General features: G+C 42.3%; 1 protein-coding gene across 1 annotated transcript; it reads right to left on the minus strand.

The window, feature by feature from the left end:
* Window positions 1–2961: 2961 nt before the first annotated feature.
* On the minus strand, window positions 2962–12304 carry LOC146577369 (protein NLRC3-like). Its single transcript, XM_085253826.1, has 4 exons — window positions 10563–12304; window positions 7225–7398; window positions 5316–5513; window positions 2962–3157 (listed from the first exon to the last, which is right to left on the minus strand). Exons 1-4 carry the CDS (start codon window positions 12152–12154, stop codon window positions 2962–2964), a joined length of 2160 nt encoding a protein of 719 aa, XP_085109952.1. The 5' UTR covers window positions 12155–12304.
* Between the last annotated feature and the right edge of the window lie 237 nt (window positions 12305–12541).

Genomic DNA, 12541 nt, shown 5'->3' on the forward strand with positions numbered 1-12541 from the left:
TATAGTGTTTTTTAATCAACAAAACTGTTTTTTTTTTAAATATCTTGCTGCATTTTGCAAGTCCGCAAGTTCATACTCAAGTTTAAAACAACAACTACACTAAAGCTATTCTGTTATACCTGTATACAAAAAAAAATATTTCATAGTTCAGCAATACTGATCAATCTAATAAACTTAAACCTACACCATCCTCCCTATTCTGATACTTTAAAGAGTACGTAGCGTAAATATTAAGCAACCTAACCAATAGGGTTCCAACTCCCAGCAACAACAAAAATAAATAAATAAAAATTAGGGAACCACCCCTCACGCGCCACCTCATGATGCTTAATCGACGTAATCAACCTTAATTTGATGCAGTGTGAAAAAAAATGCACAGAAATCAATTATTTTTCAAGAAATATTAAATAGATTCAACATCTTTCTTCAACAAAATTGCAGACTGCACACATGGTACCTTCCCAAAGTAAAAAGTACTATAGCTTACTAGGGTATATATATTAGACTTAATAGTCACTATATACAGTAATAGACTTCTATTCATTTTACATCAAATTAAAACTTTGGGTGTCAGATAATTATTTATTAAAAGCTCGACATTTTAAATGAGAATAAGAAAGAAAAGTATGTCTTTGTGCCCCCTTTTCCCTGTTAATGCCCTATCGGCCCCCCTGGCTAAACTTTGCTAGATCCGCCCCTGCACAGTTACCAGCCGTCAGCTACGTAGAAAAAGATCCTGGTGTAGAAAGTAATATTAAATAAATTCTAACAACAGCTTATCAAGCTTAAACGTGCTGCTGTTGTTCAGCCGCTGGTTTCCTCTTTCTGGTGCAAAGTGGGCCAAAAACAAACAAGAGAGACGGACTCGCGACAGAAAAGCCGATCAGCTGATCATTTAAGCAGTTTCATGATTGAAGTAGCAGCAAGAGAGGGAGTCGCTTGTTAAGCTTAACGTGGGAATGTTTTACAAACATTCAGAGATGGACTTACACACTTGCTTTACTTCTCTCGGGGATAACTTTGTCGGAGAGGAAATGCCGGGTTGCTAGCGAAGCTCCACATGCTATCCAGACCACCGACAGGTCCCGCATGCCACAGCCGCTCTATCACGTGATGCATACTGCTCCGACGTGCTAACGTTCTGAGGCAAGTTACGGCGTGTTGCAAGTTTTGTGAGGCGCTTTCGTGATATTTAATGGATCGGATTACATTTTTTATTTTTCTCCGATATCGGATCCAGTAATTTAGGTCAGTATCGGACCGATACCGATACGTAATATCGGATCGGTCCATCTCTAGAAAGAACATCACACACTAGTTTGCTTCCAGCACTTTCACACAAACATCTACTGTCATTATTGTCACCAAACTCTGTGGATCCTTTATTGCAAATTCAAATGGGATCAAATGGTCAGACAAAAGAGGGTTATGAGGAAATATGATGAAATGTTGTGTATTAGCAGCAAGTTATTGAATCATTTTCCTCAGAAACCAAACAAAATGATTGACAAACATGTTTTTACAAACTCAGTGTTGGACTTGGATCAGCAGGATAAGCTGATGTTTAAAGGCATTTGAGTGTCGCAGTATGAGAGCCCAGTTATTACTCAATATTTATGGATGATGTTCTTTCAGTGTTGCACTTTGTAGACGCTCGCTGAGCCTCACAGCCAGCTGCACATGGACCAGCTGACATTACCCAGCATTAGAGGCGGGTGTAAAAAAATGGATTTTCCCATTTAAATGGTTTTAATTTGAATAAAGCGATGTTGATTCATTCAATCCTGAATCAATTTTTCATATAAATGTATTTTGCCAGAATCTCAGGCTAAAGCTCACAAAAGTATTTCAACAACAAGCAAACAGATAAAACAGTAAATGAGAGCAGCTAAACACACAAAGATGGAAACACAGAGCGTGGATCATTCACTCGACGGCACGTACACGGACACGCCGTCGGGGCTGAAAGTGGACAGCTCACAGATCCTGAAGCTGCAGGTTTCATCTGTCTCCAACCAAAACTGACTGAACCAGCAGCAGAAGAAGATCCAAACTACGCTTTACGTTTGATGAACATCGTCATGAATTCTCTCTGACTTTGATGTTTACTTCCTGCACAGCTCTCTCTCTCTCAGTGTACTTCAAGAACAGTTTACCTTCAAAAATCTGTTTCCTGCATTATTCACTGCTTATTACGCACCAGTCTGCTGTTGTGTTCACTGCTGTTGGCCTCCGAAAACAAAGCCTCATTTCTGCTGTTCAATACTGAAGAAATTTAAACCTTTTAAAATGATGACAGATTACAAACTCTCAGCTGTGTCTGTAATCAAACCTCTGTAACTTTGCTTCACTTCAGCAGCATCAGCTCATGTTCACATGTTGATTCATGGTTTGCTTCAGTTTTTGATGGACTGCAGAATATTTTGAAGGTTATCTGCTATAAAAAGCCAGAACAGGAAAATCTGCTTCATGTGTTTCTGTTTGATCCTCAGTGACTTTGACACAAAGGCTTCTGCTGTGATGATCACACCTCTGATCAAGTCTCACAGTGTCAGCTTTGTTTTTATACATATGGATATGTGCTGATAAATGATCAGAATTATAATATTTCCCACTGTCTGCTGTGTGCCGTGACCTTTGACCTGCTAAAGACAGTCAGCTGTGGATTATTCATTGTTGTGTCTGATACTTAGAACTGTGAGGAAGAACACTACACAGTTAATCAGGGTCCCCTCTCTCTGAATCAGGAAAGGTGGGCAGGCCGCGTGTGAGCCACGGGCCATACGTTGAATCTCACTGTTTGAAATGTGTACATTGTTCTGCTGCAGTCAATGGACTAAACCAGAGAAGAAGAAAACAGACTTTACCATGAAGATCCTCAGTGTGGATCAGTATAATATCAGCCTGATGTCTGCAGTTTAGTGTCAGCACAACTTTCACATCATATTCATCTCAGCACAACTAAAACATGCTGACTGACCCCAGAGTTTCAAGTCCACATCCTGGACTCTCCAGGAAACCACACAGATGCTTCACTCCTGAATCCTGCAGCTTGTTGTTGCAGCTCAGGTCCAGCTCTCTCAGATGGGAGGGGTTGGACTTCAGTGCTGCTGCCAGATAATCACAGCTGATCTCTGACAAACCACAGTCCATCAATCTGTATAAAGAATGAAAGATGTAAGTTTATTAGACAAAGTGTGAGCTTGAAATCATTCAGTGTTTCATCATCTGTTCAGAGCTGAAGAAGGTTCAGAATGTAGAAGTTTAGAAAATGGAAATTCCAAACAGCTGAAGCCAACAGGAAGCAGCTTCAAACAAACACAACAAGAGAAAAAACTCTGAATGTTTCACATTAAAGTCGTACATTTATCATAAAAACAGGACAAAGACGTGAAAAAGTCTTGTTTTTCCTTCCAGGAACCACAAGGCTTCACTTTTAAAGGTGAAGTGTGAAAGAAATGGACATATTTGAAGTCCAACACCTTTTTCCAGTCACATTATTAAAGCAGACAAACTACAAGCTCATTTTCATTCCAACAAGTCATCTTCTGACCTGGACTAACAACACTGGTCTCTATGTGCAGCTGGCTGTGAGACCAGTGCTCAGGGAGCGTCTACAAAGTGCAACACTGAAAGAACATCACACACTCATTTGCTTCCAGCACTTTCACACAAACATCTACTGTCATTATTGTCACCAAACTCTGTGGATCCTTTATTGCAAATTCAAATGGGATCAAATGGTCAGACAAAAGAGGGTTATGAGGAAATATGATGAAATGTTGTGTATTAGCAGCAAGTTATTGAATCATTTTCCTCAGAAACCAAACAAAATGATTGACAAACATGTTTTTACAAACTCAGTGTTGGACTTGGATCAGCAGGATAAGCTGATGTTTAAAGGCATTTGAGTGTCGCTGTATGAGAGTCCAGTTATTACTCAATATTTATGGATGATGTTCTTTCAGTGTTGCACTTTGTAGACGCTCCCTGAGCCTCACAGCCAGCTGCACATGGACCAGCTGACATTACCCAGCATTAGAGGCGGGTGTAAAAAAATGGATTTTCCCATTTAAATGGTTTTAATTTGAATAAAGCGATGTTGATTCATTCAATCCTGAATCGATTTTTAATATAAATGTATTTTGCCAGAATCTCAGGCTAAAGCTCCCAAAAGTATTTCAACAACAAGCAAACAGATAAAACAGTAAATGAGAGCAGCTAAACACACAAATATGGAAACACAGAGCGTGGATCGTTCACTCGACGGCACGTACACGGACACGCCATCGGGGCTGAAAGTGGACAGCTCACAGATCCTGAAGCTGCAGGTTTCATCTGTCTCCAACCAAAACTGAGTGAACCAGCAGCAGAAGAAGATCCAAACTACGCTTTATGTTTGATGAACATCGTCATGAATTCTCTCTGACTTAGACGTTTACTTCCTGCACAGCTCTCTCTCTCTCTCAGTGTACTTCAAGAACAGTTTACCTTCAAAAATCTGTTTCCTGCATTATTCACTGCTTATTACGCACCAGTCTGCTGTTGTGTTCACTGCTGTCGGCCTCCGAAAACAAAGCCTCATTTCTGCTGTTCAATACTGAAGAAATTTAAACCTTTTAAAATGATGACAGATTACAAACTCTCAGCTGTGTCTGTAATCAAACCTCTGTAACTTTGCTTCACTTCAGCAGCATCAGCTCATGTTCACATGTTGATTCATGGTTTGCTTCAGTTTTTGATGGACTGCAGAATATTTTGAAGGTTATCTGCTATAAAAAGCCAGAACAGGAAAATCTGCTTCATGTGTTTCTGTTTGATCCTCAGTGACTTTGACACAAAGGCCTCTGCTGTGATGATCACACCTCTGATCAAGTCTCACAGTGTCAGCTTTGTTTTTATACATATGGATATGTGCTGATAAATGATCAGAATTATAATATTTCCCACTGTCTGCTGTGTGCCGTGACCTTTGACCTGCTAAAGACAGTCAGCTGTGGATTATTCATTGTTGTGTCTGATACTTAGAACTGTGAGGAAGAACACTACACAGTTAATCAGGGTCCCCTCTCTCTGAATCAGGAAAGGTGGGCAGGCCGCGTGTGGGCCGCGGGCCATACGTTGAGTCTCACTGTTTGAAATGTGAACATTGTTCTGCTGCAGTCAATGGACTAAACCAGAGAAGAAGAAAACAGACTTTACCATGAAGATCCTCAGTGTGGATCAGTATAATATCAGCCTGATGTCTGCAGTTTAGTGTCAGCACAACTTTCACATCATATTCATCTCAGCACAACTAAAACATGCTGACTGACCCCAGAGTTTCAAGTCCACATCCTGGACTCTCCAGGAAACCACACAGATGCTTCACTCCTGAATCCTGCAGCTTGTTCTTGTTAGTCGAAGACCCGTACTCAGTACTCAGGTCCAGCTGTCTCAGATGGGAGGGGTTGGACTTCAACGCTGCTACCAGATAATCACAGTTGATCTCTGACAAACCACAGTCCCTCAATCTGTATAAAGAGTGAAAGATGTAAGTTTATTAGACAAAGTGTGAGCTTGAAATCATTCAGTGTTTCATCATCTGTTCAGAGCTGAAGAATGTTCAGAATGTAGAAGTTTAGAAAATGGAAACTCCAAACAGCTGAAGCCAACATGAAGCAGCTTGTTTCACATTAAAGTCGTACATTTGTCATAAAAACAGGACAAAGACTTTAAAAAGTCATGTTTTTCCTTCCAGGAACCACAAGGCTTCACTTTTAAAGGTGAAGTGTGAAAGAAATGGACATATTTGAAGTCCAACACCTTTTTCCAGTCACATTATTAAAGCAGACAAACTACAAGCTCATTTTCATTCCAACAAGTCATCTTCTGACCTGGACTAACAACACTGGTCTCTATGTGCAGCTGGCTGTGAGACCAGTGCTCCGGGACCGTCTACAAAGTGCAACACTGAAAGAACATCACACACTCATTTGCTTCCATCATCCAACCTGAAGAGGAAACAGAGACGCGTCCCCTTCAAAGTAAAAGCTGCTCCTTTTGGACACAGTATCAAAGAAAGTCTACAGTATAACATAGAAAAGACAGAACAAAGTTTTGGTTGTTTTTAAATTGTGCAGAAATGAAACTACACTAAGCTCAATTATGTGACAGACATTTCATCCCATGTCAGTTTGGCCTCATCCTGGGCCGGATTATCCAGCACACACTCTGACCACAGGCCCAGGGGCCACGCACAGCTGGCTTCATCCAAGAGACAGGAAACAAACCAACACAATAATAAAAAGCACCATGTGATCTTCTTACATCTTCAAGACAAACATAGTAAAAACATGAGCATATTTCTTTCCTGATAAAATGATGTGACAGGTAGAACAGAGTAAAGTGGTGGTGTTACAGCCTTTCTCCCCTCTGCTGCCGAGGCTGTTAGTCTCTCCCAAACTCAGCTACAGAACTTCCGAATGAATGAAAGTAGCAGAAGTGGCTTTACAAATGAAAGAGGAAGAGGAGAAGAAGAGGAGAGGGAGGCCACCCTGACCATCACTCCAGCTGAAAACATCACACGTCCATTAAAGTTGGTGAGAAAATGTTGAGCAGGATGAGCTGCTGGCTAATCTGGAGGCTGTAGCAGCAGCTCACAGTCACAGTGGATTTCCACTAATGAAAAAGCTCTGGCTGCTTCATTTCTCATCTCATATCAGAGACTTTAATGCTTCACTGAAGCTGTACTGTGATGCTTCCATATCCCAGTGAGGTCTCCATAATGATTTCAGCTGTTCTGTACACACACTGTGTGCCCTGTATGGCTCAAAGTCTCTGCAGCCTGTTTTTATCTGCTATCATCAGATCTTCATCATCCTCATTCACATCCCTCACACACTCTACAGCCTCATCAGCACTGACTTCATCTTCACTGAGTGATGGAGCACAACATGAACCTGTGGAGGCTGAAACACTGTCCTGTCAAACATCTCCCCAGTCACCACTCCACTTCTGTCAGCCTTTAAATGAACCCTGCTCAAGTCTGTCACTTCTGTTTGGAGCCAAAAGGAAAAACTTTTGTTCAGTCGTTTGGAAAGACAACATTTCTGAAAGCACTCAAACTTCTTCACATTTGTCTTCAGACACATCCTGAACATGTAGGAACTAAAGAAAGTTTCAAACATCAATCAAAGACCTGAAATATAGAAAAACAACAACAGCCGCAGTCAGTGAACTCACCTCAGAGTCTCCAGTCGACAGTTTGGACTCTCCAGTCCAGCACACAGAAGCTTCACACCTGAATCCTGTAGCTTGTTCCAACTCATGTCCAGCGTTGTCAGATGGGAGGGGTTGGACTTCAGAGCTGAGGCCACAACTTCACAGTGAGACTCTTTGAGTCCACACTGAGTCAGTCTGTGATGATAGAAAATATAAAATGTGTTATTATAAAAGCAGAAAATCTGCATCATAAACACAGACTGAATGTATATGAAGACAAAACAGAGTGAGGTCATAATCTGATGAATCTGCTCTTCACATCTGTGCTTCAGCTCCTCTTACTGTGTTTGACATGACACAACGATTGAGTCTCTCTCAGACCTGCAGACTTTTAATGAGAATCTTTGTTTGGCTTTAATCTGCAGATGAAGGAGGAAGATGGTGTCACATTTAGGCTTCCATAATGTCCACAGTCTGTCACTGAGATCTGATCCAGAGTCAGAGTGAAGACACACATTTGGACTGTTTCCTGTTTTGACTCCAGAACATTTTGAATGAGTTCAGCTCAGTGAAGAGTTCCAGCTGGAAAGATGATCTCTGTTTGCTACCTGCTGTCAGGTACGACTGTTCACATCCACACGCAGGAAAAACCTGCTGACTGTTACCAAACGGAGCAGAAATCTCATCACTGGACAATAATGATGAATGAACTCAGAGCTGCTGATATCAGATCTGATTTCAGGGGAACTAAACACAGAAATGATTGGCTCATTTGAGCTTTCTGAGCCATTATCTGCTGGTGTGTCGCTAGTTGGCAGAAAATGATTTGTATTCCTGTTCAGGGCTTCAGTGTTTATGAGTCCAGATCCAGGTGACAGCAAGTCAAAATGATGTTACCTGTCTGTGTCCAGCAGCAGCCTGTATTCACTTTGAATATTGTTATAACCTGACATGGATCAGTTTGTCTTTGATTGGTTTGTAAAGGTCACTGTTTCCATTGGACCTGAGTGACGTACAAAGACAGAGAGGGAGAGAAAGGAGAGAGAGGATGGAGACAGCAAAGAGAGAGCAAACACAAACAGGTGAGAGTGGACAGGTGACCAAGGTCAGCAACCAATCAGAGAGCTTCTGTTTGACCCACAGTCACTGATGATGACTGCACATAACCAAGCAGTGTGTTACTCTGATATCAAATATGGATCCTGCTCTTATAATAATGATCATCAGATGATATTATTGTGTTATTTTGTAGCTGAATACGATGTTTGTGTGATTATCAGTGAAAGAAGCAGTGAGGAGGATGGAGAGAGAGAGAGGACAGAGGGTGAAGTTAGAAACACTAAAAGGATTTTTCATGGATTTCATGGATGATTTGAGTGATTTCCAGCAGGACACTTAAACATGTCAGTGGACGTCCTAAAGAACATATTCACTGATATGAAACGTGTCATTGAACAGGATTAATATCAGTGGAAACATGGTGGAAACAGCTGTGACTGCATGGATGTGACACACTTCAAATCTGTTCTCCACTCTTGGATTTGGGATCAATGGAGCTGCTGCTGAGTCTGTACAATAAAGGAATGTTGTGGAAGGTTGCAGCGTACGGCCACAAACACTTTGTGGTTACAACCTAAAGCTCCCACAGTCTATAAAGCACTGATGACATCATGACATTTGGCGAGCGCTGCCAGGAAGTTAGCTTGGGGATGTAAACAGCAGTCAAAAACACAGCAGTGACTTCCTTCAGCAGAAAATAGGGACGACATTTCAGCAGAAACAACTAATCACTGAACAATCAGCTCTGTGATTAATGAGAACATGAAGTCAGACATTAGGAGCAGCAGCAGGAATGAGAGTGAATCCATGAGCTGCTGTGACATCAGCGTTAGCTCACATATTTGACACATGTTCAGTCCAGATGTCAGCAGTGTTTTCTCACTCAGTTTGTCCCACTGTTGGCAGTAAGAGAGCACAGCTGGTTCATCTCTGAGCCCTCACTCTGAACCACAGCACTGTCACTGATCAGTACATCACACTTTAATCACACTAAACCAGAGTCTTCCTCAGCACCTTCATCCTCACTCACCATCTTTATGCCGCTAAACTCTGTGTCTGTAGTCAGAGGAGAAGCTAAAATGGTGACTGCTCTGGATATTTGTCACTGTGTTTAACATTAGACTTCATTTCACTACAAAGATAAAATACAAAAATAGATTCTTATTTCTGTCTTCTCTCTAACAGCAGCGTCTGAATGACCAACAACAGCAGCAGCAGGTTTAAAATGCTTCCCCCTAATGACACAACACAGGTATTACGTGTAGATGTGAGTCTACAACACACAGCATACGACTACCAATGCAGGTTCATGCTAAGTGCACGCACACATTTCCTGATCAACACAAAATAGCATTTTATCTGAGAAACTCAAACTAATCAGAGTTGCTTAGTACTGTGTATCTCTGAAGAACTAAACTACTAATTTACACTAATTAATGATGTTAATGATCACATCTGGACTCTGTGGATCAGGGAAATTATTTTACTGCTATTGTTAAATAATCATCATCATTACTATTGCATTAATAATATAATCTGCAGCATTGGTATTGCATTCAGATGTTTAAACAGTGTGTGTGTCTTTCAGAAAGACTAAGTTGCAGGCTGACAGGAAGTTGCAGGCTTTGCAGAAATGAAACCGAAAGCAGGGTCTAAGTTATTCTGAGGAGCTGGTTAGACGAGGCTATTTGAATTACTAGGTTATTCAAATTGTCTGGTATACTTTTATATTCTTTTATTAAGCTTTTAGTAGAGGTTCTTGATTATAACATTTATTCAACGTAGTACATATAGTTTCAGTTAGGTTATTACACATAAGGTTGAGCCTCTGTTCTGGTGAAAGGTCAGAAGTGCAACGGGTGAGATGAGAGAGCATTTGAGGACGACATATACACACACACACACACACACACACACATTAGTTAGACTCATTTATAGGTGAGAAGTTGGTCATGTTTGTCTCTGCAAGAAAGAGGAACAGCGTCTGGCAGGATGTGGGGCTCGTGTTCCAGACGAGATAGAAGACAATGTTCTTTTTAAACTGTGTTAAAAGTCATTGTGGTTTTGATTTGACGTATGTATGTATTCTGTCTGTGACGTATGAAGGGGCGTCATTAATTCAAACCCTGATGCTATAAAAATCTGTGTATGCTTTGATTAAGTCGAAGATCAGCTCTGTCTGCGAACGGAACTGGTCTTCCCATGCGTGTATTCATTAAAATCGATTGTTTGACCAAGCTCTTCTGGACCAATGGTTGTTTGTACTCTCCTTCCTCAATATTTGAACCTTAACAACTCACCGAGCCTTTCTGCAGTTCCTCACAGCTGGAATCAGTCTCTGTCGTCCCCGCTCTGATGTGTTGTACTTCTGCAGGTCCAACTCATCCAGAACCTCCTCTGACATCTGCAGCATGAAGGCCAGAGCTGAGCACTGGATCTCAGAGAGTTCCTTCTCTGATCTGTTCTCTGACTTCAGGAACTCTTGGATCTCCTGATGTACTGAGAGGTGGTTCATCTCCATCAGACAGTGGAAGATGTTGATGCTTCTGTCAGGAGAGATTTCATCACTTTTCATCTCCTTCAGGTTGTTGATGACTCTCTGGATGTTTCCTGGACTGATCTCTGTCTGACCCAGCAGACCTACTAAGAGTCTCTGGTTGGACTCCAGACAGAGGCCATGAAGGAAGCGAACAAACAGGTCCAGGTGGCCATTTTTACTCTCGAGGGATTTATACATGGCTCTGTTCAGGAAATCATCCAGAGATGATTTCCAATAAGTTTGTCCCAGAAGGTTCCTCAGCACCTTTTTCTTCCAGTTGGTGAAACAGTGGAACATGTAGACAGCAGCCAGAAACTCCTGAATGCTCAGATGAACAAAGCAGTAGACTGGTTTCTGGAAGATCACACACTCTCTTTTGAAGATCTCTGTACAAACTCCTGAGTACACCGAGGCCTCTGTCACATCCAGACCACACTGCTCCAGGTCTTCTTGGTAGAACATGATGTTTCCTTTCTCCACATGTTCAAACGCCAGCCTCCCCAGCTTCAGAAGAACTTCCCTGTCAGCCTCCGTCAGCTCCTGTGGACTCGTCTCACGTCCCTCATGGTACTTGTTCTTCTTCCTCTTTGTCTGAACCAGCAGGAAGTGTGAGTACATGTCAGTCAGGGTCTTGGGCAGCTCTCCTCTCTGCTCTGTAGTCAACATGTGCTCCAGAACTGTAGCAGTGATCCAGCAGAAGACTGGGATACTACACATGATGTGGAGGCTCCTGGATGTCTTCATGTGGGAGATGATTCTGCTGGACAGCTCTTCATCACTGAATCTCCTCCTGAAGTACTCCTCCTTCTGGGCGTCAGTGAAGCCTCGTACTTCTGTTAGCCTGTCAACACATGTAGGAGGGATCTGATTGGCTGCTGCGGGTCGGGAAGTTATCCAGACGAGAGCCGAGGGAAGCAGATTCCCCTGGATGAGGTTTGTCAGCAGCTGGCTGACTGATGACTTCTGTGTGACATCAGACAGCAGCTTCCTGTTGGTGAAATCCAATGAAAGTCTGCTTTCATCCAGGCCGTCAAAGATGAACAAAAGCTGAGAGACAGCCAGCTTCTCTGCTGTGACCTTCTGTAATGTTGGATGGAAAACATGGAGCAGCTCCAGAAGACTGTACTGCTCATCTCTGATCAGGTTCAGCTCCCTGAATGAAAGCAGAACCACCACACTGACATGTTGGTTCTCCAAGCCCTCTGCCCAGTCCAGAGTGAACTTCTGCACTGAGAAGGTTTTTCCAACACCAGCCACGCCATTGGTCAGAACCACTCTGATGGGTCTCTGTTGGTCAGGTAAGGCTTTAAAGATGTCCTGGCACCTGATTGGAGCGTCATGGAGGGCGTCCATCTTGGAAGCTGTCTCCAGCTGCCTCACCTCATGTTGGGTATGAACCTCTTCACTCTGTCCCTCTGTGATGTAGAGCTCAGTGTAGATGGTGTTGAGGAGGGTTCTACTTCCTGTTTCATCACTTCCTTCAGTCACACGTTCACATCTCCTCCTCAGACTGATCTTATGTTCATCTAAAACCTCCTGCAGACCAACATCTGCTGAAAGAAAGAAAAACAATGAGACTAAAGAGAAAGAAAACTCTTCAATGTCTGAACAACACAAGAAGTCCAGTTTTCAGAAATGAGTCCATCAGCAGACAGAAGTTCAGTCTTACTTTGTACACAGCTGCTCTGACTGGCTGTCTGCAGTCCAGCTCTGCTTCTGGATCTTTCTCCACACTGGGGA

This window comes from Mchenga conophoros, linkage group LG3, assembly GCF_057382185.1.
Source record: "Mchenga conophoros isolate Kocher_MC1m ecotype Shallow Benthic linkage group LG3, M_conophoros_male_GT1.1, whole genome shotgun sequence".
Classification (NCBI taxonomy): domain Eukaryota; kingdom Metazoa; phylum Chordata; class Actinopteri; order Cichliformes; family Cichlidae; genus Mchenga; species Mchenga conophoros.